The sequence below is a fragment of the Grus americana genome, chromosome 3 (genome assembly GCF_028858705.1).
Source record: "Grus americana isolate bGruAme1 chromosome 3, bGruAme1.mat, whole genome shotgun sequence".
NCBI lineage: Eukaryota > Metazoa > Chordata > Aves > Gruiformes > Gruidae > Grus > Grus americana.
Genome location: NC_072854.1, coordinates 74,004,309 through 74,030,965, shown reverse-complemented (window position 1 = coordinate 74,030,965; position 26,657 = coordinate 74,004,309). Strand labels below are relative to the sequence as shown.

At 37.7% G+C, this 26,657-nt stretch overlaps 1 protein-coding gene across 6 annotated transcripts in view; it reads left to right on the top strand.

The window, feature by feature from the left end:
- UTRN (utrophin) overlaps positions 1 to 26,657 on the top strand; it is a 389,659-nt gene that overhangs the window by 130,716 nt on the left and 232,286 nt on the right. For all 6 annotated transcript variants that reach the window (XM_054819386.1, XM_054819387.1, XM_054819385.1 and 3 more), the window contains 13 exons: positions 659 to 829; positions 2,783 to 2,962; positions 3,973 to 4,101; positions 4,236 to 4,406; positions 4,980 to 5,126; positions 6,383 to 6,520; positions 7,357 to 7,509; positions 15,367 to 15,558; positions 17,393 to 17,565; positions 21,697 to 21,847; positions 23,212 to 23,387; positions 24,526 to 24,661; positions 26,259 to 26,408. In XM_054819386.1, the coding sequence (XP_054675361.1) occupies positions 659 to 829; positions 2,783 to 2,962; positions 3,973 to 4,101; positions 4,236 to 4,406; positions 4,980 to 5,126; positions 6,383 to 6,520; positions 7,357 to 7,509; positions 15,367 to 15,558; positions 17,393 to 17,565; positions 21,697 to 21,847; positions 23,212 to 23,387; positions 24,526 to 24,661; positions 26,259 to 26,408 (2,067 nt within the window). The remainder of the gene's footprint in view (positions 1 to 658; positions 830 to 2,782; positions 2,963 to 3,972; positions 4,102 to 4,235; positions 4,407 to 4,979; positions 5,127 to 6,382; positions 6,521 to 7,356; positions 7,510 to 15,366; positions 15,559 to 17,392; positions 17,566 to 21,696; positions 21,848 to 23,211; positions 23,388 to 24,525; positions 24,662 to 26,258; positions 26,409 to 26,657) is intronic.

Genomic DNA, 26,657 nt, shown 5'->3' with positions numbered 1-26,657 from the left:
GTGCATTATTTTGAATAAATACATGCAAACGCTAAGCTGAGACAGAGGGCAATTTTTCGAAATGTCAATTGATTCTGACTACTATGGTTGGATTTATGCTCGTCTGTGTTAAAGTTTGACCAAACTAATTGTGTAGCCAGTGTGAAATAGAATTGATTATACTGAGGCAAACATAAAATTTCATATTCACTTTACTGAGATGTTTTCAAGGGCAGACTAGATTCTCAGTGAAATTTTCTTTACAGCTTTCTGCTAGTAGGTCTATCAAAATACAAAAAGGAACTGAATTTTACCTGTGTGAGTGACTGACTGTATACTATATCCCCTTGAGTTTCAGTTAAAGGATCATAATAAACAAAGTTTAAACATCAATTTGGTGATTACTACCTATAAATAAGTTGGTACACAGGTTTCTTTGTCTCCTTTAAGTATATCTTACTTTAAAATTGTTCTAGTTTTATGTGTTCTGCTTTGTATAGTAAGATGCAGATGTTTATAAGTGATTTTTCTTTTCAGGGTCCTTCCCTAATGCAAGACAGTTTTCAGATGCTAGGATTTTATATATTTGGGTGGATATTTTAGCTGACTAGCACTTCCATTTTTGCTATCTTTTAAAATCTAATTTTGTTTTCTTTTTTCCTTTTTATTTTTTTTGTAGGTGACGGAAGGAAAACAAGACCTTGAAAGAGCATCACAGCTGGCACGCAAGATGAGGAAAGAGGCTGCCTCTTTGTCAGAGTGGTTAGCTACCACTGAGGCTGAGCTTGTGCAGAAGTCCACTTCAGAGAGCTTGCTTTCTGATCTGGATTCAGAAATTGCCTGGGCCAAAGTAAGCATGCTCTAAATATCTGTAGAATAAATTTTTAACATTATAGAATCATAGAATGGTTTGAATTGGGAGGGACCTTAAAGATCATCTAGTTCCCACGCAGCGTTGCTAAGTGGCTGTGAATTTAAATTCCTGTAACTTCTTCCTTTGTCTCTTACATCATGAAATTTTAGTAGATTCAGTAGATCATATTCAGTACCTTACTAATTCTGATCTGTTTCATCTCAGGCATCTTGCCCCAAACTTTAATGGCCAGTGAAATATTAAAGATGTTACTACATATTTGGTATTGATAGGTATTTAAGTAGCTTACCGTATCTCTAACAGTTCATAAGTATAATATTCTTAACTGTCAGCAAATATAATTTCGGGCTGGGTCAAGTATTTTACTAGTAGAGCAAACAGAAAGTTCATTGACATTTGTAATGAAAAATTGAGTTTATAACTTTTCATTGAAACAGCTTTGTCTTCAAAATTGTGACTTTACAAAACAAAAAGCTCCTGTAATTCCTTATTTTCTTTCATCCCTAAATTGGAACTTTTCATGGAAGCAGGCAAATGTGTTCTAATTATTCTAAAGCAAAGTATCTATTTTGTCACACTGTAGAAACTTGTAAATGTAATAGTTCGATTTAGCAACAAGTGTCAGTTGATACAGTTCAGCAATACCAGTCTCTCCAGACATTGTTTTCTGTTACCTTTTACTTTTGTAATAGGTCTCTGTACAACCTTAAAACTTGAAAGCTTACAAAATTTGGAAAACATCTAATTATAACCTATTCTCACCCGTTCCACTCAGGATTAGCAATTATCAACACTACGCTTCTGTAGTATCCCTAAGATTTCTTTCCAAACAAGCTTGTAAGTACTTATTGAAGTATACTTACTATATATTTGTAAGCAATGCAAATAGTTCATGAACTCTGCATCACTAGGAGACCAAGCCTTTTATGTTGTATGTAGCATTGTCCTTCCTGTCTTAAGGTTTTCGAGAGGCAATTTTAAAATGTAGTAACTTGAATATTTGCTTCTATCTCTAAGATAATAAGTGATGATAAAATAATAGATTATTTACTTCACAGATAAGATGTTCAAGGAGCTACAGACACTAATTGTGGTTAACTGCATCTTCCACACACTGTACGCTGACATCAAAGAGCTTTCTAAATAGCCAGGTGTTATCACTAATAATCGGTGATCTGGTGTGGCAAGAGGTGCTATTTTCCACATGGAAACCGTATACTGATATTCAAGAGATGATGTATTACTTAATTTGTATGGCTGTACGCATCCTTTCAAAGAAGGTGATTTTTAAATTTTTTTTAGGCTAAAAACTATTTGAACTCAGAGACGACTTGGAAAAAATATTAGAGCTAAAGATATATGTATTTACTTATCTATATATAGGTAATGTAACAGTAAGGCTTCTGTAATATGTAGCAAGTGAACTGAACATATGCGGTTATGAGTGGCGGTGGTTCTCAAAAAAATATTCAGCCTTGGCCTACTGCTTTTCTCATTGTTGCCAACTGTAAAAGTACTTTAACAGGAAACAATAGAGAGAAATACAAAGCGTCTCTTGAAAATTGTGTTCTCTGTGGTGCTTGACAGGGCAGAAAAGAACCTTTTAAAATTGCACCTATAATGTGAAGTGATGCATTTCCTTTACCTACATAATGAAAAGGAACTGTGAAGACGCTATAAAACAACAAAACAAAAAGGTCTCAAGCTAAGTTATTCAGGACACTTACATTGTGCGCTCACTCCTCTCTCTGTCAAAAAAAGGGGATCACTATCTACAGAGAATGAGTATAAAGGAAAGGTGATTCTACTTCAATTGATTTTTCTCAAGTGAAGATCATCTACAGTACTATTTGTTTCCTGTGGATGTAAAAATGTGTCTCCCTTGCCCTTGGGAGCAGTGTGTAGTGTTAATGGCTCCTCTTGTTTCAGAGTGTGCTGAGAGAGCTGGAGAGGAGGAAAGCTGATCTGAAGAGCATCACGGAAAGCTGCACCGCACTCCAGGCTCTGGTGGAAGGTAGTGAGACTTCACTGGAGGAGAAACTGTGTGTCCTTAATGCTGGCTGGAGCAGAGTTCGGACCTGGACTGAGGACTGGTGCGACACCTTGTTGGTAAGCTGCATATGTGACCAAGCTTTGATCTTTTAGACTAAATCTTCACCTAGCGAAAGAATAGTTAAACCTAACAAAATCAGCAAAAGGACAATACTCATCACCAGACATGAACATAATTTAGAAGGTTTTTAGTTGCAGGTCATCCTCACAACATTTACAAATATGGGTATACTATTCTTCCACTACGTGAAGATTTAAGTTTCTTGATGTTGATATAGAGACCAATCATAGGCCTTCTCTCTCCTTCCTCCCCTCCCTTTGTTTTGTTAGTCTAAAAGATCAAAGCTTAGCTACTCTATTTTTGGGTAAGAAGCTCTGTGCTTAAGCAGGATGGTACTTCTCTGAATCTGATAGCTTTGCTTAGTGACACAGAATAATGTGTTGTTTCTGTCTATGCACCTAATGTTACAATTTCTGACTACATATGAAAGACCTAATTAACATGTCTACAATGTGGTGACTTTTCTTAACAGGAGGAAATATTTTAATGTAATCAGTAAAATATCAAAACTTGACTATTATAATTTGTAGGTTTCGGTGTATTCCACTTTCATTTAAAAAAAAACCACCAACAACCACCACACATAATGCGTACTGTTGTATCTGCTAGTGATAACTGAAAAAATTGTGGGTTTTTCATTCGACTGAGATGATGTGGTCTGGCTGTGATGTTGTACTACACTGTCTGTCTTTAGTTAGACAAACCACCTCAGCTATTTCTGTTTCCCTTTCCAATAATATTGGAAGGTCTAAAATGAAAATTAAATTCTTGTAACTACTTATTAAAGGTGAAAGGTACAATCTAATTTTCAGTGTTCCTTTCCAAGGTGTATCCATAACACTTTATACCTTTGATGTCCTTTTTACTTACAATAGTGGTTTTGGCAGGGTTGTTTTTTTGGGGTGTGTGTGTTTTTGTGGGAGTGTTTTTGGGTTTTGTGTTGGGCTTTTTTGTGGATTTTTTCTTTTAAGTTTCTCACATTGATACTTTTTTTGTCTTTTTCCAGAATCATCAGAGCCAGCTGGAAATTTTTGATGAAAATGTTGCCCACATAAGTACTTGGTTGTATCAGGCTGAAGCCTTGCTGGATGAGATTGAGAAAAAGTCAGCAAGCAAAAAGGAGGAAACTGTGAAGGTAGGAAATGTTTCTGTGAAGTAACCACTTCTGGACTCTAAATGAAGTCAAGTCAGGTTTGCTGCCTGGATTTTTTTTTTTTAACATTATTTCCTTTCCTAGGGTAACCATTTGTATTTTCTTTCACTTCTTAGCGCTTAACATCTGAATTAGATGATGTTAGTCTGCGAGTGGATAATGTGCGTGATCAGGCTATCATCCTAATGAATGGTCGGGGGGTGTCATGCCGTGAACTTGTTGAACCCAAACTGGCAGAACTGAACCGTAACTTTGAGAAGGTCTCTCAGCACATCAAAAGTGCCAAGGTGAGGATGAGTGAGTCCCAAACATGCTTGAGGGGGTCTATGTCAAAATGATGGCAAATAGCTTTAGGGGATAGACCTTTATGCATTAGAACAGCGTTTCTCTGCATTTGATTCTCTTTTAAGTGTAGATATTTATATGTGAAAACTGGACAGGCTGATTTTAGACCAACTGCTTTTTTTTACCTGAATAGCAGGTGGTGACTTGAATTGCAAGCGAAAATTTACAAATAACTGTGAGTTATAAAGATTCAGAAAAATGTGTATATCGCAGTATGTATTTATATGACTACAGAACAACACCATAAGCTAATGTGACTGGAGGATTTTGTTTGTTTTGATACCAAAATGCTCACATTGATGTTTGAAGGTAGAAGCTTGGTAATACCTATCAACACTGTCCAAGCTAACTCTCAGTGTTAGATCAAACAACTCTTGCAGTTTTATTTATGCTAATATGTGATGGTCCTACAAACTGGTGTGCCTGTTCATGGAGAATTGGTTTAAATCATTAAATTGTGTGTGACAGCTCAGATCAAATTTTCAGCTTGAACAAAGTTTTATTTTGCTTTGCAGATGCTTGTTGGACAAGAACGACTTCCTGTCATGTCAGAGCCCCGTGAAGTCAGAGCTTTTCCAGACCTGGAAAAATTTGAGAGTGACATACAGAATATGTTAAAAGTTGTGGAAAAGCATCTGGAGTTGAGTGGGGAAGATGAAAAGGTTTGTGAGCAATGAAAGAATTAAATAACTGACTAACTCCCTTTTTATTTTGTCCACGTGTCACATTCTTCCTGACTTTGAGGAGGAATTCTTCTCAGAAAATATTTTTAAGACAGGAGTAGAAAATAAAGGGAATTACTAGATTGTTGGAAACTGCACAATTTTCACATAGCTACTGCCTCTTGTCTGGTGCATTGAGAGTAACTAGTCACACATCAGTCTGTGTTTTCATCATGTTTTTATTTATTCAGGTAGAGAACTTTGACTAGAAGAGAGAAGATAAATCAAAATCAAAGTAGCTGTTTATAAGGAATCTTTCCTGTAAAAGTAATAGGGTCCAACTTTTTTTTCTTTTTTCATATCTAACTGTCTGAACTTAGGTTGAAATAATTACTTAATGCAGCTGAAACTCTTACTATGTATTTGGCAATTGTGGGCCTCTCATCTATTGCATTGGGTAGATATTTTTTCACTTTTTAAATTTAAACTGGTATGATATATTGAATCACAGTACGTAGGTCAGGTCAGTGGATGTTTGTTAAATGAGATACAAATGGAAGTATTGTAATGTGGCTCATAGCAATTCCAAATAAGAACTTGGAACAAAATATATCTTTTTCTAGATTCTTATCTAGGCTCTGTTATTCACCTGTTTTAAACTGTCATAGTTTTGCTTGCATCTTGTCCACAATAGCCTCGTAGGCTACAAAATTGGGTAAAGTCCTGCCAGGCCACCCTAACTTCATTTTAAGCACATGAAATATTATCAATTGAGCTGGAAAGCTGAATTATAAGTCTGTGGAAAATGGCATGTGTACTACAGAAAACAATTTTAAAAAGGCCTCTATTGAAGAACTGATTGCCATAGAACATATGCTTCCCTTCATGCTGTTTTTAAATATATTATGTCTTCATTTTCTTGCTATTCTGCTCTGAGCTTGCTTATTATTGTCAAGGAACGTTAAGAATAGAAATGGAGCTGAAGTCATAGCATCCTCTTGCTCTGGCTGCCTACTGTAGGCTCATTTAGTGAGCTTCCTGCAGGGCATCTCTTTACAAAGTTAACGAAATGACCGAGTTGGAATTAGGATTTAGTAGTTGTGGAGGAGAATCTCTGCTTGAATTTGTTCGGCTCACATTTGAATAATAAAACAACAGTTTGGTACCATTACTGTTAATATCTGAGCAGGTAATAAACTTATTTTGGAAACCATAGCTGAACTTTCTGTAGATAATACAGACTTGTGTAATTTTAGCTGGATCAAGAAAGAGCTCAGATTGAAGAAGTTTTACAGAGAGGAGGGCAGTTGTTACAGCAGCCTATGGAGGACCATAAGAGAGAGAAGATCCGCATACAGCTGTTGCTTCTGCAGAAAAAGTACAACAGTGTGCAGGTATGAATATGATAGTTACTATAGTTAAAGCGCATTTATTTAGTCTTTCCTTTGGTATCCCATTTACAACCTGATTATGCCTTTTTTTAGTGTCTAAGATTCTCTGGGGAAGAGTTAAATGTGCATACACACAGCCTGACTCTCTGAATCTTTGTAATTCCAAAATACAAATTTTGTCATCCCAAAGTTTTGGGGGAGTGGTTTTGATTTTTAAAGTCCATTTCACAGCTTCACAAATGGCCACCCTATATACATTTACACAGATGAGTGCAGACAGTTGGGCATTTACTTCACTTGTCTTTGCTGGCCCTCCAGCCGAGGTTTGTCTCTACCACTGGGCTGTGTGAAGAGTGTCTACATAGACACATGTACACGAGCATATTCATTGAGTTCTCAGCTGAAGAGGTTTGTGTGAATGAGTGTGCTCTTGAATTCCTCTTACTTCCTATAAGATAGTATTATCAGCAATTGTGGACTCTAGTATGTTGTGGTGCTTTCATACACATGCCATATTAAAAAAGTTTTTGTGTAGAACAGAGGGGATCTGTATTCTTATGCTCATTTTAGCTCACCTGTTTGAATCATATTAGAATTGGTAAAGTGAGGTGTAGCTCAAAGGTGGGGTAAGACCCTCAGGCTGGCTTTGATTGCATGTCTGTGCAGATAAACAGAATATAGCTATTTTAAAAAAAATAAGTGGCTACTATTACATATTTTGGAATTTGCTTCTTCATATGAATCCCTTGAGTGTTTTTGTTTTTTCAGAGAAATGAGACCTATCTTGTTCATTACTTCCTTCTCCTTATACTGTATTTTCCCAATACACTGGATTGTAGGAGTGCAGGTCATTTCAAAGGAGGCAGGTGGTGGAACTCTCTCCAGTGTTTTCCCAGTATAAGAAGGAACATGACAATCTAATGAAGTGGCTGGATGAGGCTGAGCACCGTCTGTCAGGGCTGCAAGGTGTGGAAGATGAACAAAAACTACAGGTAAGTGAGACTTTTTTCTTAGAGCAGAGTGAAGGCTACGCATGAGCTGTAGAGATTCATACATTAGTGGTTTATGGCTGTTCTTTTGATGCCTTCTTGGAAAGAAGCGTTTTGAAAATACCAGCATTCATTTTTCGTTATGAAATTATCTGCACACACTAGTTTGGGATTTCCACATAGTCACCATAGGTCCAAAATATCCCAGTCATCAGGCCCAAGGCTTAGAGCATGATCTGGGTGGTGTGGTTGAATCAGGACAGTTTCTCTTGCCAGTCTTGCTCATGGGGGTTATGCTTAGCTCTTTTTGATACCCTGGCTCAAACAGCCTGATTCAATATCCAATTGGTGCAGGTATGATAAAAGCCATACCTGAGGCTTACACTCAGTGCCTTCACATCCTGTGTTTGGGATATTGTAACTACTCTGATGCTGCCTCTTACTGCCTCAAGTGCTTAGAGGAGTGATAACTACCCTCATGTGATTGATATTACTGTACACAATGAAGATTAATAAAAATGATAAAGGTTGAAGTATTTCTGATGAGAAGAGTTATGTGTGATAATGTGTGTGTGCGAGTCTTGACAAACAATTTCACAACTGATTTAATAGCATGTCTGGCTCTGGTAAAATTTACTGCCCAGAAAGCCGTATATCTTAATTGTCGAGGGTACAGATACTTTCAGTGTGGGGTTTTTTGTTTGTTTTGTTTTGTTTTTTGTTGTGGTTTGGTGTGGAGTTGTAGGGTTTTTTTTTAAATTATTGTTTATCTTTTTCATCCTTCAAAACACTTTGACCACATGGTAATTACATTAATATTTTAGGCAGTAACAATGAGGAACCTTGCGAGGCAGTAAGTAATTTCTTAGACAAGCTTGGAGGCTAGACAATCTGTCAAGTACTTCTCAGTTTCTGTGTATGAAGCTTCATAATTAAAACCAATCAATCTCTTTTTGACTGCTCTGTAACTTTTTAACCCAGCACCAATTAACTTGGAGGCAGGGATAAAATGCTCTGGTTCCTTGTGAGACTTGCACCACAAAACTGTAATGTGGTGCTCTTCATTCCTAGCTGTAGTGCTATGTGGCTTCAGTTGCCTCTGATAGCTGTAGACCTATGGCAGATGGTCTGCTCTCCTTGGTCATGCTAGCTATTCAGTACCAGCCATGTTTAAATCCACTTCTCTTTAGTGACACTTTGCCAAATTATAAGCTTCCCATGCAGAGCTGGGCAGCAAAGATGGTCCCAGGGTCTGTTTAACTGTCTGACATCTGACTGCTGTGTTGGGTCCCCAGCAGTCACTCCTGGTGTACTGAGGCACTTGCACATGAGCTCATGGATTTGATGGATGGACCACTCGGTGGATGAGGAATTGGCTGGGTGGTCGCACTCAAAGAGTTGCGGTCAACGGCTCAATGTCCAAGTGGAGAACGGTGACGAATGGCATTCCACAGGGGTCGGTACTGGGACCGGCACTGTTCAACATCTTTGTCAGCGACATGGACAGTGGGATCAAGTGCACCCTCAGCAAGTTTGCCGATGACACCAAGCTATGTGCTGTGGTCGACACGCTGGAGGGAAGGGATGCCATCCAGAGGGACCTTGACAGGCTTGAGATGTGGGCCCGTGCGAACCGCATGAAGTTCAACAAGGCCAAGCGCAAGGTCCTGCATATGGGTTGGCACAATCCCAAGCACGACTATAGGCTAGACAGAGAATGGATTAAGAGTAGCCCTGAGGAGAAGGACTTGGGGGTATTGATTGATGAGAAGCTCAACATGAGCCGGCAGTGTGCGCTTGCACCCCAGAAAGCCAACCGTGTCCTGGGCTGCATCAAAAGAGGGGTGACCAGCAGGTCGAGGGAGGTGATCCTGCCCCTCTGCTCTGCTCTTGTGAGACCCCACCTGGAGTACTGCGTCCAGCTCTGGGGGCCCCAGTACAGGAGAGACATGGAGCTGTTGGAGCTAGTCCAGAGGAGGGCCATGAAGCCGATCAGAGGGCTGGAGCACCTCTCCTGTGAGGACAGGCTGAGAGAGTTGGGGTTGTTCAGCCTGGAGAAAAGAAGGCTGTGGGGTGACCTAATTGCGGCCTTCCAGTACCTGAAGGGGCCTACAGGAAAGCTGGTGAGGGACTGTTTATCAGGGAGTGTAGTGACAGGACAAGGGGTAATGGGTTTAAGCTGCAGGAGGGTCGATTTAGATGTTAGGAAGAAATTCTTTACTGTGAGGGTGGTGGGGCACTGGAACAGGTTGCCCAGAGAGGTTGTGGATGCCCCACCCCTGGAAGTGTTCAAGGTCAGGTTGGATGGGGCTTTGGGCAACCTGGTCTAGTGGCGGGTGTCCCTGCCCATGGTAGGGGGGTTGGAACTAGATGGTCTTTAAGGTCCCTTCCAACCCAAACCATTTTATGATTCCTTGGGACCTGACTGATGCCAGGGAATTTGTTTGAAGAAAATGGGTATCTATACACATTTAAAGTAAAACAACATGATTCAGTTTTTCTGTTTGACCATCAGCTGCTCTGAGTGGATCAATTACCAGGCTGAACAGGGAAAAGGGTCCACATGGATGGTTCCTTCCTAATGGGAGTAGTCCAGTTGTGCTACAGACCGGTCTTCCTTGTCACTGTTGGTCTCACTGCAGGTTGACTGATCTTCTCTAAGGAAGATCCTTGGCCTCCTATAAAGCCCTTTTCTTTAAGGATATTCTGCAGCTAATCCCTGGCACTGCTGGATTGCTGCATTTTGGTATCTGGGTGCTGAATGCAGAATATCATGTAAATATGGATTACCATAGCAATTACAATAGACTATTGATGGAGAAACGTTATCTTTTCTCAGGATTAGTTGTGTAAAAATTTCCTTATACTTCCAGATGTAGTTTTCTAGTCTGACTGAGTCAGCTAGGCTTTCAGAAATGACTACAGCAGTTTTCATTACTGCTGTGAAACTTGGAAACTGCTGCTTTTGCTTGAGGTGCCTGTGCCTCTTGCTTTCTGATATTTGAGTTGTAAGCCAGCCTGTCTCAGGTGACGATATTTTACTTTTATGGCTTGTTCTTTCACCTGCTTTACTAATTGATCTTGAACACCAAAAATAGTGTGTGTCTATACCATTTCTGAAGGGAGAAATAGTGTTCCCAAATATCATCATCATTTTAGATGAACACAGTTGCTCCACAATTTTCTTCAAGAAACCAGACTTGACTTACCTTCAGCACTGGGGGGGGTGTGGGGATACACGGGACAATGACACACAGGACTGTAATGCTAAAAATCTGCAACAGAAACTGCCCCTCCCCAATTTTTACCATCTATTTTGTGCTTGAACACCCTGCCTCCTCTTCCTCCTGTAGCCAGTAGGGACGTCTGATGAAGGTGGGGAAAGGGAAACCCTGGATGTATCCATAGGGCCTCCAGACTACCAAATAGCAAATTGCAGTGCTTTTTGCTCATCTTAGCTCAGGACTGAGAGGCACTAAATGAATTCTTGACCCACTGGTGTACAGCTGGCTCAACCCCTCACCTTGATGTAAGGAAGGTTCGGTGAGCAGAGGAAGAGAAACTAGTGTTTGAGATGAACAAACAGGGATGGAAAGAAAGATTTCAGCCACCAAGCTGGGGAGGAGACTCCAATTTAGATTTTACGTAATACATTATTTATGTTTTTGTAAATGAGTGTGGAGGAGAGGACTGATTTATGGTGCTTGAAGGTCATATATATCTATATATTGATTTGCTGGCAGTAGCTGGATCATAAATATTCCTCATCATGTATGCTTCTAGGGATTATGGAGTTAAGTGTCTCTGAAATATTGGTAACCCTTCTGCATAGCAGATACTTCTGAATAACCCTTGTTTTGCCACAAATCTGTTAGCTCGAAAAGCCTGCATCAGAAGTTTCTATCTCCTTGAGTTCCTTCTTTTCTAACTTTGCTTTAGTTTTTATTTAAATTGCTGTATTCTCACTTGGCTCAGAATGAGGGAAAGGAAAAATTAAACCTTAAATTGCAGAGGTAATTAGTTGACTAAAGTTCCTGAGAGATTTTTCCAGGTTTTAGAAAACCGTTTTGAAGTGAAAATGATAATTTTGCAGATGGTAAGTGAATTTGCTGTTGCAGGCACAGTGCAGTTTTTCCTATAAACTGAAACACAGACACCATCTTGAAGGCTCTTGAAGTATTATTCCTGTAATAAAGAAAACATGTTTGTTTGCCTATTGTGCTTCTTATAGGGAAGGTTCTGTGTTACTTAAATATGAACCATTAGCTACATTGCCCACAAATACGATGCTTACTGACTGTATTAATTAACCTAGAAGAACAAATAAAATGGACATAAGATTTTAGCTTTGGGAAACATTTTCCTAGAAAAATGACTATGAAATATTTTGAGTGTGAGAGAGAAGGGTCAAGGAATGGTAAAATGTGAGCATTTCTAATCAAAAAGTTATTTGTTTGCAAAGACAAGTAATGTGCGGTAATCTGAGATTAAACTGAGTAAACACTTCTGGTTAAAATGTTTATGTAGTTAAACATGCAAGGTAAATTATTTAATTTTATGTCAATTTCTTGGGCAATTTTTTCAAAAAATCCATTAAGAAGAAAGTCAGAATATCTCCTTGAGTTGAACCTTTGGTAGATTTTGTTTCAAAATATATTTAAATGTAAAAGGGGAAGAAAATCTGAAACCGATTTCTGAATTGCAGGTCAAACTAGATTCCAAGTGTAGGAGGAAACAAATTTTTATTTGACCGCTGAATTAAAATTATTTTTAGCAGCTCTCATTGAGAGGCCTTATCTATAGAATATGCACTAATAACTGAGTATTTTCATAGAATCATAGAATGGTTTGGGTTGGAAGGGACCTTAAAGATCATCTAGTTCCAACGCCCCTGCTGCGGGTAGGGACACGCTCCACTAGACCATGTTGCCCAAAGCCCCGTCCAACCTGGCCTTGAACACTTCCAGGGAGGGGGCATCCACAACCTCTCTGGGCAACTTGTTCCAGTACCTCACCACCCTCGAAGTAAAGAATTTCTTTCTAACATCTAATCTAAATCTGTCCATGTCACCAACAAAGCTGTTAAACAGTGCCAGTCCCAATACTGACCCCTGGGGAGTCACTCATCACTGGTCTCCACTTGGACATCAAGCTGTTGACCGCAGCTCTTTGAGTGCAACCATGCAGCCAATTCCATATCCAGTCTTAGATTTTTTCCTAATAGTTAGAGAGGCAAAATTTAATAAACATGCACTGTCACCACTGAAATAAAAGTAGAAAAGAGCTATTAAGTCATCCAGTCAGATCTCCTCCTAAATAATTTATTAACTTTTTATTTGAGTGCTTAAGAAAAGCGTTTGCTTGCCTGTTTTTTTCTTTTAATTTTAAAAAAAACTAAACCCAAACCCTAAAAACCAGTTTCTGTGACACTTAGATGTTTGATTTGTATGAGACAGTTATGTGAAACTTCTGCTCTTCCATTTTCTTAGTACTTTATGCTGCATTTTAGAAACTGCCAGTCTGCAATGCAAGGTAGAGAACAGCTGAACAATTAAAACTTGGCTGTAGTAAAGCACTAATGTGTTTATAACACTTACATATGTTCACCTTTAAGAAGGAGGGTTGTGAAAGGAGGAAACATCTTCTTGTTGATGGGAGGCAGCTGGAGGAGATTAGTAATGAGGTGTACTCTGCAGGAACAGCACCAGGAGGAATTCACTGCTTTGCAGAAGAGCAACAACCTGGTCCAGGATGGTGCTACTGGGGAAGCAGAAAGTTCCAGTATATGTCATTGTTGGCAACAACTGGAAAACACATTTGCTGCATGCCAACAGATGCTGTTTTAAATCTTGTGCAAGTTTTTTCTAATGGGAGGTAATGTGTGGGAAGTAGAAAGCTATGAAGTCCAGTGACCTATTCATTTGGGGACTTGTGGGATGATGGAAAGTTATAGAAAATACCTTGTGAAGATGCTGCAGGCGACTGTGCTGCAGCAGGCATCCTGGTATTTGTTCAAACCCAGGCTTATTCCACATTGCTGGGTAAAAGATACTTTGAGTTGCACAAGCTTTGTCTGATTTCTTGGGAGCTAGGACCTCTCCTTCCACAGGAAGTCATACTACTGTCTAAGCCTTGGGCTTTTGCTCCAAATTTCAGTGATGGAAGCTGACAAAATATATACAACGCCTCAAAAAAATACGTTTGGGGTGAGCATCAGGGACCAAGGTGCTGGATTTGTAACTAAAGCATATGGAGTAGTTTGTTTTTTATTGTGATGCTTGCTTGCTGTACTGTTACTGAATCAAAAGCAATGCTGAGTATTTTATGATGCTTGTCTGTAATACTTGTTCTCAGTAGACTCAATTTATGCTTATGTGCCTGTACATCCTATTTCTCTGGTGTGCAATGAATGAAAGCATACCATGTTTGGTGGTAAAGGTCTTGTGGAAGTACTGTGTCCCCAGGGATGACTGTCTACTTTAATAAAAAAAAAAAAAAAAAAAGGGAAAAAAAGAAAAGGAAAAGCCCCAAACCAATACAAAACAAGGAAAATCCTTAGGAACATTCAGTGCATGAGAAGAAATCCTGAATGGTGAATATGTGAACATACTTTTTCTACTGCAATCCTTTTTCCTTTTGCACTACACATGCTGCATATGTTAGATTTCAAATATGTCACTCAAATTAACTGAAATGCTCAGAAACATGTGGAGGAGGAAGATACAGACAGGTGTTTGCAAACAACTATGTTAGTAGAGCTGAATATTTTACTGGTTTTCAGCTGTGCCTGCAAGTTGCATGTGTGCACCCAGACTAATTGCAAAGTAAAATTCACTGGCTGAAATTGCTGTGAACTTACATTTAATCTTCATGCTCTTAAGTGTATTCTCAGCTGTTAGTAAATCATACAGTCGAGTGCTGCTGTTTTTGTCTTGCTTGACTCAAATTCACTGAGTACAGGATGGTGGCTTTAAAAGTTGCTTGAATTCTTCAGTATTTGGAGGTGGGTTTACTTTTTCCTTGCTGATTTTAAAGAACTGGGCTGTTTTCAGAGATGGTAACAGAATCCTGTTGGACAAGAAACCTTTTCAGCAAAAGAATGCTTTCAGTCTTCAGACTATCTGGTTCACCTGCCCCTGCTACCTTTGCCAGGCATGGCAGAGTATAGCTTCCTGAAGCTGGATTCCTAATGCTTCAGATCCAGGCCATCATTTACGATCCAAGAAAAAGCTTCATTAAATTACTGTTCTTGCTTTCTTATCTGCTAACATGGTACTTGGCTAGATAGCCTGGTCGAACAGCCAGAGATAACAATTGCCAAGCTCTTGAGGAGTTAGTGTCTTTTATTGCTGCAAAAAGCATATTGTGCTACTGGTGGAGCACTAATTTATTTAAAAAATGGTTGGGAAAAAGTGGGTGGGGGACGCTTACTGAAAAAAGTGTGGAGAGGGAGAAAAAGTCTGCTTCAGTAAATTGGTAACTTCTGGGAGTCCTTGATGATGAAGGGAACACACAGTGGGGTGTAATCACAACTAGATACAGGCTTGATCAAGAAGTGTAATTTCTGGAAACAGTAAGGACTAAGGTGAGAGAAACAGCAGTCCCTATAGTTTCAATAAAGAACAACACAGGGTCATTGTAAAGCATGATATCTACTTTTTTCTAACTTTTAAAATAAATATAGAAACAGTTCTCTGCAGGACTTGCAGCTTTCAGAATTTATGAAAAAAATCCTAAATCAGTATACTATATTCAGAGTAAGTACTTTTCTACATTAAAAGACAAAACAAAAACCTTTCTAGCAAAGTTACATAAAGTTGCTTGTTCTTTGAAATATAAAATGAACTTTCATGTTTTCAGGCAATCCCTGTCCAGCAGAGGTTAAAAGGCCACTTTGCCACAGGGGTTAGGACATTGCCTTTTTCAGCTGAATACTTGGTTGAAATCAACAAAGTCTTGCTGGCCATGGCTGATGTGGAACTGCTGCTGAATGCACCAGAGCTAAATACTGGCATCTATGAGGATTTTTCCACTCAGGAAGATGCACTAAAGGTACTGCATGCCTAAACATTATATTCAGAGGGAAGAATGGGAGAATAGCAGAAAAAAAGCCCAACAAACATTTCAGTGACTGTATAGCTGTATTTGTATTTTTGCTCAGTATATACTGGACCAATATGCACTGAAAATTAAATAATGAGACAGTTTTGTGGCTAATTTTTCTTTTATGCAGAATCTGATACAAAATGGAACAGTGTGGAAGCTGGGTGGGAGGTTTGGAGAGAAGGGTTGGATGACTTTTGTTGGAGAAACTTGTGTTTTTCATCACATTGTCTACATAATATGTAGAGAAATGCTAAAGCCAATCTCCTTATGTTCCTGCTTGGTCATCTCAATACAGCTACTCTCTGTGTCATGTGAAAACAATTGCTCACATGGGAAGAGGGAGAAAAGGAGATTTTGACTTTTGTGTGAAGCTATATATGAGGCCACCAGACAATGGTACCTGTTCTGATTAGCAAAGCATCGATAAGTGCTCAATGTTAAGCTCCCACTTCTCCTCATTGCCAGCCAGTGGATTTAACTGTGATTCATGATGAAGTAGTAGTAGTAAAGATTTTGCCCTTCAAAAGGGGATGAAGAAAATATGTTTGAAAATATTGAATCCTGCTGTCAAATGGGAGTTAAGTATGTTGAAGTCTAAGTCCTGCTTAATTTTAAGCATGCAAAGGAGCACGATACAGAGATTCCCACAGAAAACATCCATTGGAGTTGAGAGAATTGCACATGATGTGGTGCAGGTAGATATACCTATGTGGGTTGGGAAGCATAGTGGGGTCCATGTGTCCTTATATTTGAGATAGTCAGGCTTTGCCTCTCACCTAGTGTTAGATCAACGGTTTCTGCAGCTGTTATACGGGCCCTTTAAAAGCTTTTCAGAATTTCAGTCCATTTTTCTGACCTGCTTTTCTGACCTACTGTGTACATGCTTTCATTTTTTGTATTTGGGTTTTTTTGGCATAATTTTCAAAAGCAAATAGGGGAGTGATGCCAACCTTTGACAAAGCGGGTGACTCTTGTCCCTGTTTACTCTGCTTCTGTGCTCCCTTAAGTACAGTTAGGAGTGTTTATGTTAAGATGGATTTAAAATACTTCATTTTGGTGCGGGTCTCTCATCTGATTTTGAAATTTTGGTATATTCTAAGGATGTTTTTTTTTCAGAAGAAGCAAATAGCAGAGCATAGAATTTTGAGAAGTGTTACTGTTTTAAATTCAAAAAGATAAGTAAATTCCACTGTTTGCATGGACTGTTTGTCCTCTGAATACCAAGGCAGTCTTACAACAGCATCTGGTTTAAAGGTATTTTCGCATCCCAGTTCAATGATATTTGAGATAGATTGCTTTAACTTTGTCGTTTAACTCTAAAACTTTTATGTAGCTTATGCTTTTGCAGTTCTGTGCATATGAGAGGTTATGTAAAGCATAATAAATTCATGTTTTGTGGCTCATTTTTTACATGAGGAAGGAATATGTTCAGTGTCTTTATGTCACGGGGCAGATTTGTTTAGGAATGGAGATGCTGCTGTTTTGAGAGGTATGGTATGCCCCTTTTTCCTCAGGAACAGATTGGATATATAACATATTTCATCCTCTTCATAAAAAACTGAGAAGGACATATGCTTAAAAAGGTGTGATGGACTATTCAGTCCAGTTGCTAAAACTGATTTAATCTGTAAACTGCTGATGCTGATGGTTAAGGTCTTATTGTAGATACTGATTTTTGGAACAGTGTTTTGAAGAGATTACTTTTTGGTCCCTTTTTTTTATTATTATTTCCTGCTGGTGTTGACTTTACTAATGGCTTATGTCATTACTGTTCTTGCAGAATGTAAAAGATATTTTGGATAAACTGGGGGATCAAATTGCAGTCATACATGAGAAGCAGCCTGATGTTATATTAGAAGCATCTGGACCTGAGGCGATACAAATAGGAGATGCGCTAACCCAGTTGAATGCAGAATGGGATAGAATTAATAGAATGTATAATGATCGTAAGTGGTAAGTCAAGGATGTTTGGTTTCCGTGACCACGTGGTAAATATTTTGTGTACTTGAATATAAGTGTTTTACAAATGTACCCTAATGATGAAGATAAAGCATTTGGGAGTAATTAGCTTTAATATGTTAGTATTACACAATAATTGCCAGAATTCTTGAATGTCAAAACAGTTAACATGCAAATTGTAGTTTGTGTGCTTTTATGAAGCTGATTGTTTTTACTTTATATAATAGCATATTTTGTTTATAAAACATAAAAAATTTGTTTTGTAAAGCTATCACAGAGCAAAGTTATACAAGAAAGATGTTGAGTTAAGGCATCTTTTAACAAAGAATTCAAGGCTGCTTTTGAAGGAGGGAAGGAGTTTGAAAGCATAGGTTCTTTTTAAAATACAGCATGTAGGATAGTTATCAATAATCTTTGTGGTAAATAATTGAAGATGAGAGATGGCCATATTAGAAAATTTTGTGGTTGAGAGAAGAAGAGAATACTGAAATCAATGCTTAAGAAAAATGTATTTCCTATTTCCTTTCTGTAATTTCACTTGTGCAAAAAAAGTGGAGAAAAAAAAAAGTTTAAACTTAAGATGTGAATTTCCCTCACCCCTTATAGAAGATGCTCTAAACTGAAGATGCCTTATTATCTGAAACATCTTTAAATGTTTAAAAACAAACTCAATACCACTTAGTCAAACTTGGAAAAGTGTGTCAGAAAGGCATTTTAAGTTGGAATTGGTGAAAGTATGTGTTCAGGAAGTTACCACTAAGCTGAAGATGTACTCGCACTGTAAACAGCAGTAGACACTGAGATTGCTGCTATGCAAAAAAAACCTTAATGACTGAAAATTATTTTATGAAACTTAAATGCAAAGGCTCATACTGTAGTTAATTTGCTTTTACAGTATTTTCTTTTTAATGGTGATGTAAGGTGATGGCTAACGCGGAAGGTCTGTATAGCACAAAGTAATGTCTAGCTATGTTTGCTTGCTTAGTATCACCAGAAATCTGATATCAAACACATTTGGTAGTGTATTTTGAAGAGATATTTTTATGAAGTGTGTGTTATGTAAGCTGATGTTTCAAAACCTTTCTCAGAGCACTGGTGTATGTGTAGGAATATAAAAATCGGTTGGTGGTATTGTCTAAGCAGAGACTTCCAGAAATTCTGGGCCATTGGATCAGTTAAGCATCAAGATCTCTAATAACTCAGCAGACACTCTTGTTGCACTATTTTTTAATTTGAAAACAAATAGAGGTGCCAGCTGGGTACCACTTTCTGTGCTCTTGCTAGCTGCCTGTGGTTACCTGCTGTGTTTGGAGACGAGTGCTCCAGAATCTGGTGCCCATCTGTATTTATATGCCTGCAGCTATTTTGTTGTCTTCATAGGTATGACATGCACTAAACTTTAATTATGCTTCTCCTCCCCCCCCCAACTTAATTGAGAAGCTTTAACTAATATTATCCTTTTGTAATTATGAGTGCAATTTCATTTACTACTTAAATATTATTTTATTAAATAGCCAGGGTTAACTGGAAACCTAGTTTTCCCATTGAAAAAGTGTATCTAAGAGTAAGTTCAATGTTTATGATTAGCTGACAAAATTACAACAGATTATCTTCTCAGTTGGTTCACTGAATACAAATTAATCTTGAACTTCATAAAATTTGTAAAGCTTGTAAGCTTTGCATCTTAATAGGAATAATACTGGGTGTGATTTTCATACAAAAGGGACTACTGTACCATCAATTTAAGCTAAAACGGTGCGTAGCTTCCTGAATATGTTAAGTGCTACAATTTTAATAGAAGGATATACTTTGATTAATGAAGACAATATTAGCATCAATATTAAAATCCTGTATTTTGCCGTTAGTATTTTATACCCCTTCTGTTACTAAGAAGAATTTTTAACCAAGTTTATTCTTGCTTTTCCCAGTGTTGCCAGTATAAGCAAGAAGGCTAGAAGACTCTATCTCCTTAATAATCTCTAGCTTTTTTTCTCTTCCTGGAGTGGGTGGAGCATTTGAAGTTTTCGGCAAAAGATTGATTTAGTTTTCAGAGGCAGTAATGATTTTATGATTGAGTGCCAGCTAAGTAGTTAAACCTTTGATAAAAGCTCTGATGTAGCCAAGCACAAGTTGAATTAAACTGTACTTGGCAAAGCTTTTAGGTGTTCAACTAAATCCCGTTGACTTCAATTTGACTTGAACGTATGTGTGCAGTCAAGTCTGTGTGTTTTGTGTGTGTATGTATAGGCTTAATTCTTTGTTGAGCGGTTTGTAATGATGCTGATTTGCTAGTCCTGCTCCTTCTGCCATGGATTTTCTGCCAGTGCTTAAAATGTTGGTGACTTGGAAATGAGCTCTGATTTGGAAACAAGTGGATTTCTGTGGAGGAGGCTAGGAGTAGCCAAGTCTCGGTGTTGTAGTGATAGGACTTTGGTACTTTTATCTTTCCGCTGAGGCAGTCTGTAGTGAAACAGCAGTACATGTATCTGGCTCAAAACCAGAGTGAAATTTCATCTTGTTGCTCAAAATACTGATGGAACTGTGGGCTCACAACAGAAATGGCAGGAGAGAACATTTTGAGATACAAAGCTTTAACCTCTAAAGTTTTAAAACTCTGAATTCTGAAAAAATAACGTGTTCAAAACTCCCCCAGAAACTTTAATTTTGAAGGAAGCCAATAAAGTATTTTTTTAGGCTATTTTAAGTGCTTAGAATATCTCTTCTCATTAAACGTGGAATGAGATACTATTGTGAGACAGTACGTTCAGTTAGACTAAAATGTACCTGAGAACTAAAAGGAGAATGAGATTTGGGGTCAGTCTACAGGTTGGTCTGGAGTATCGAACTGAGATGTGCATAGGAAACTGAAGCAGTAGAACTAGGAGGTAGGGTCTCTCTAGAGAGATTTTTAAGGCTTTCTTCGTTATTAGAATTGGGCCACTTGAAAAAAGCTCTGTATGTGCCAAGAAATATGGATGTCTTGATAAAAATGAGATAAAACTTTGATGAAAATAATCTCAGTAGTAACTCTAGGATTATTGAATTTAATTAGTGAAGAAAATAGATGCAATCGTAGCTCTTTAAAGTTTGGGTATCTTTGATGTTAAGCTGCTAATTTCAGATTGCATCTGTATATAAGTGGTAACCCTGGAGTCTTTGCTGTTGGAATTGTTTAAGACAAAAATAATGGGCTGCAGATGAGATCTTTCCTCTGTCACATTAGAGTCTCCTCTGATGAGCAGGAGACCTGGCCTCCCATGTCTTTAAAGACAACTTTTTTTATTAGATTGGTATGGGAGACTATCCAGTCTGTTGGCGCTGATATAGAGTTCATGTTGTTTGAGTCCTGTGTCCTTTGAGACATCTGTCCTATTTGCTTTATAATGGTAACATAGAGTTAGTAATCAACAAATAGAAAGCAAGCCACTCTATGTCTTTCTAATATGGCTTTCTTATTTCACATTCATAGGGTGTTTTTGTTAGTTTGCTAGCACAGTAAAACTCTCATTTTAGTTAAAAACAACCTCCTGACTGTGATAATTCAGCCTGTTTCCATGCTAGAAAATGCTGCCCTTCAAGTGAAGCTACACGTTAATTTGAGGCTGCAAAGATGGTTATAATAATGAAATGCCTGGTAAATTATTGTGTGATTAAATTGTATAAGACCAACTTATGCAGGCCCACTGGTAATACAATCAGTTCTATATAATCAAAATCACCTTCACTCATTAAATTCCAGGCACCAGCACCCCATCATTTATGAATAAAAAAAATAAATCTAAGCAATTAATCATATTTCATGTTCCACACTGATATCTGATCTGTTTTATAATAAAGAAAAAAAGGGTTCTGCAGACCAATTTGATGCAGCTAATCAATCTTTATTTTTTAAGTGATAGAAACAAAAGTTTGCTTAGGACTGCCCTTTTTTCCTTCAGCTGGAAGTTAATGACAGTCTGTGCTGTTGGCTTTTACCAGCTGCTACGACGTCAGGAAGCCTTCAGCACCAGGGCTTTGTTGACCAGGCTGTACATTAACCTTTCTGTTTCTACTCACTGCAGTAGGAATCGCAGCCTTTTCACTGAAACAGTTTGGATAATTTTTCAATGTTTTGTTTTCAAACAGTGGCTTTGACAGAGCGATTGAGGCATGGAGGCAGTTCCACTGTGATCTCAATGACCTCTCCCACTGGATAACGGAAGCTGAAGTGTTATTAGCCGATGCCCGTGGTCCAGATGGCAACCTGGACCTGCAGACAGCTGGGCTGCATCAGCAGGTATGTATGAATTGTGCAGAAAGCAAGCAAGTCTAGATTTTTATCTAAAAATCTAGCTTTCTATATAGACATACAGATTTGAAATGAGGCTATGCAAGTACACTTTAAAAAGTGGTAACTCTTAAAATTTCTTTTTCAATTGCAGTTTAAAAAGATTCTTGGGGAAGAGCTCAACTCCTGCTTACAGTATGGGGTTTTATGATGGCTCTTAGTATGGATGGGTTTGAGAGAGTTTGATAAATACAAATGTTGGCATAATTTTTGTTATTTTCTAAGTTTCATTACAGCTTTAAAAATGTTGATCAGTTAAGAAATCCAGTATATTATTTCACTTACTTTCTACTCATAATTAAAAAAATGGACCCCAACGATGGTCGATTATAAGTTAGCAAATTATTGCTTTGAACTAATGACTTTGCAAGATCCTGCCTTGTATAAGCAATCTAGAAAAAGTGAAGATTCCAATTACAGACGTCTTAGGTATGATTGTTTCAGACTTCAATTCTGGAATTTAATTCCCTGATGTCTTTCTAGCTCATTATTATGGAAGAGCAAGCTGTTCTGTTTAGCTAAATTACTTTACTTCCTTTTAAATAAGGAGAAGAAAACATAACTTTAAGGATTGGAATTTTTTTTTTTTCTGGGAATAATGGTTATCCAAGAGTTAGGTATGTATTGTGAAAGAAAGGTATGTTCTGCCTGACATACGGTTTGTATTTTATCCTTGTTGCTGCTTAGAGTTTTCTTCCAGGGCATTTCCCTTCTCTTTCTTGAATCATCTTATTCCTGATCTAGTTGCAAAGGAACTTTAACTAACAACGTAAGGTTTTTGTAGTGGTTAGGGATATTTGAAGGTTTGATCCTGATATCTTCTGACTTCGTTTAGTTTCATGGATTTTCTGTGATGTCTGGGGACCATGGCAGCACAGCCATAATTATCCTACCTAAAATGCTGTTCAGTTAGAGAAATAGGGGCATAGGTTATGAAAGGAACTGGTTAAAAAAAAGTCATACCATCTGTTAGCACTACTAGAAAGTGCTGTACTTCAAGAGGAAAGGAATCAAACATGAGTGTGAATTCTAGCACTGATGGTTTAAATGAATTCCTGTGATTCTAAGTAGTATTCGGCAGCCTATTCTGTGTCATTATCTTTTTATGACACTCATTAGAAAATTGAACTGGATTCAACAACAGACTCTTAATATCTTAAATCAACAGCATCCAATTTTAAGTAAGACAACTTTAAGTGCCTGTTTTAGTAAAATAATATGCACCCAGGATTCACCCTGCATATTAGAAGCCACAGATCAAAGTCACTTTAGGTCAGTAATAAAATTCTGTGTGGCTTTTACGTTTCTGACAGGAACTTGAAGAGGGAGTCAGCAGCCATCAGACAAGTGTTTCAGCATTGAACAGAACTGGAGAAGGTATCATACAGAAACTGTCTGCTACAGATGGGAGCTTCCTGCAGGAGAAGCTGGTGGGATTGAATAGACGCTGGAAAACAATCACTGCAGAGGTCATGGATAGACAACAGAGGTAATAAGTTAATCAGAAATTTGGATGTCTGACCAGATGTGATGAGGAGAATCTCATTTAGAAGACTGAGAGAGATAGTGCATTCTATTGCACGCTGTCAATCTGAATTTTTCTGACATTCAGACCTCTGTGTTTTGAACTGTCTTCTAGAACCAATTTCTCATAAATGCACCCGTAATTGACTGCTTAGTGAGTCTGTGTTTAACACAACCCACCAAATGACAACCGCAAAACTTCTTTTCTTACAATTTTCCTTTGTTTTTAAAATCACTTCATTGCTAAGCCAGACTTTTTTTAGGAAGGAATACTCAGTTACTTTCTCTGGCTGAACTGTGAGTACATTACCTTGATTTTTATTTTCGCATTGTCAAAGATACACTAATTGAAACACTTGTATTGGTCTTGAATTTCCACAATTCTAGAAAATAAAATCTTTAGGTCTGTGTTTGCAATGATTTAATCCATCTGACTAGGTATTTTCTGAACAAAATGAACATCCATTTTGAAGTAGCCTTAAATTTACTTCAAAAGATCAAAGTTGTCAGAGATAAATATACAAATTTTCAGCATATCTGGGACTGAGTTCACCCCTCAGTTCTTACTGCTAAAAAATATATAAGGATAGTCCCTGGAATGAATAGTTATTTTTGGAGGCCATTTATATAATTATATGTTTTTAACATCTCCTGATACATTCAGAAATGTAATAATATTTTTCTTAATTATTTAATTTGAGAAGTTCTGTTTAAGCTTTGTGTCATTTAAGGAATTTTTCCCTTCGAGGGTTTAGGGATGTTTCTAATACTTTCACTAACATTGGCCTTGTGGTGGCTTACAATGATTAGGCCTGAATGTGTTATTACTGTTACTTATGCTTAATGGTTTTTGAAGACTTTTAAAAGTCTATTTTGTGACTTTGGAACTGAAATTTATCTATTTTTAAGGTGGCAGTATTAACTCGCAAGTATCTTGTATTTTAATGATGAAGATAGAATCCTTTGAATACCAAAACGAATCATTTAAAATGCTTCAACCACTGAAAACCACGTGACTGTTACATCAGAACAGAAGTAACGTAGGACTGACATGCTGTGTTCACTGCGGAAATGCATGTGGGTTTTTTGTTTTCCTTTTTAAGACTAAAAGGGGAGAATCAGCAGCTGATAGAGTACAGAAAGAAGCTTGATGAGCTGCGTTGCTGGTTGGAAAATGTAGAAAATGCTCTGGACACGAGATTTACATTCAACCATGAAGAAAACTTGCGAGAATTACAGGCAAGATCAATTAGTGTGTATACGTGTATGCACATCTATGTCTTGTGCAAACTATCAGGACACGTCTTTTGGGGAGGGGAATTTTAACATTGTAAATAGCCAAAGAAATATTATGGTTATATGAGACATTTTGTGAGATTACTTACACAGGCAAGATGCATCTCATAATGAAGTTGAGTTGAGTTGATGACTGTGTTATCTAGCCAGAAGACGGTGGCTATGTATCAGAGTGTGAGAAATATATGTACGAGTGATAAAATTGAGTAAGTGGAATTTCATTGGCCCCAAGTCAACTTCATAATTGTCAAAACTTTAGGAAAAAGACAATAACCTTAAAATGATAAGTAAGCACAATTATCCCATTTACTGGGCAGCTTTAATACTTTTGCATGTGTAAGATTTTGTTTAACCTGCTTTTTAAACTATAAGTGTTTTGGTCGTTTCAGGTAACTTGGGTACATATGTATGTGTGTATTTTTCCTGTTTATTTTGTGTCTAGCTTTGACAACAAAGTATCTTTGGTTTGTGGGATATGTGAAAGAAAATGTTTCTGGAATCATAAAAGAATGGAAGGTGTAGTGAATCCAAGAAACCTACTTGCTCATTTTTTAAACAAATTAGTAATTTAAAAAAACCCATCAACCTCTGTTAGACCAAACCAGGTAGAAAGGCTTGAATTTCCAACAAATGTGTATAAACAATGTAAAGTAGTTGTTGTGTTTGCCTAAACAAATTGTCTCATGGTAGTTGAGTATTGGCTGTCTGTCTATCATGAAAGTTTAATTTTTCTTGTTATCTACCTTAATTAGATGCCTGAAGTGAAAGGCAGAACTGGAATAAGGGAGGAAATGGCAGAATTTGCCAGAGAAACACTGGTAGGGAATTATTAAGTACCAATTTGGCCCTGTGAAAGCAAGAATGTGTGTGCAATTTTTGTTATGTATATTAAGGAAAGGCATGTTTGCAATAGAACAGGTACTAAGTAAGATTGCTAAGCTGATCAGGATGGTGAAGAACTCCTTATCTGCAAAGAAACTTGGAGCTTGCTTTGTTTTGTTTAGTCAAAAAAGAAAAAAATGACAAGTGATATGATTATGAGAATAAGAAAGTGTAGGGAAGATGAGCTATTAAAGGCTGCTGGTACTAGGGAAGTGGGAATAACAGATGTCAACTGATCAGTCAGGAATAAATACAGTCTGGGAATGAGAAGGAGATTTCTAAATAGAGCTTCTGGAGCAGCCAATTAAAAAGGATATAACATGTTTAAAAAAATAATTCTTTTAAGGTAGACCCTTGAAAATCTAGGAAAGACATTATTGGTATAGTGCTTATTTTAGCAGGGTACTCTGTTCAGTGATCTCCTGGTTTTGTGGTTTTTTTTTCCAGTTAGCAATAAATGTTGATATTTGAATAAATGTTTTAATAATTTCTAGACAGAGCGTAGAAACCAAAATAGAAGCTTTTCTGGTATGTATTTCCAGGGAAATTTCTAAATATTTGAGTTAGAGGAAAGCTTCTCTGCCTAACACGCACCCACCCCATTTCCTTAAGCACGTGTGCATTTTGCTTCAGTCTAAAACTCTTCTGTCCTTTTTAGGTCTTAGGTGAAGAGATGGAAGTACAGGGAGGCAAACTGGAATGGCTGAACAGAACTGAACCTGAAGTGCTTTTGGATAAAAATGTTGATCTTCAGGAAAAAGATAGACTTTCCGATTGCCTGCAGTCCCTCAATGTGAGGTGGAATAAGGTGTGCGTTTCTTCAGCATTGGGTACCCAAAGTTGAAAATATAGTTGTGTACTCAGAATGGTTGTTTCCCTTTCCGTGTGTCTGTGATGTACATAAAATATCTTGGAAGCCATGCAGGCATCTTCAGGAAATGTGCCTCAATCCATATCTACATGAAAACATCAGTGGACGTTTTTTCCATCAGAATTAGTTAGTTTAGTTAGCTTTAGGTTTTTTGTTAATTTTCTTTTGTATTGTCTTTCTTTTAAA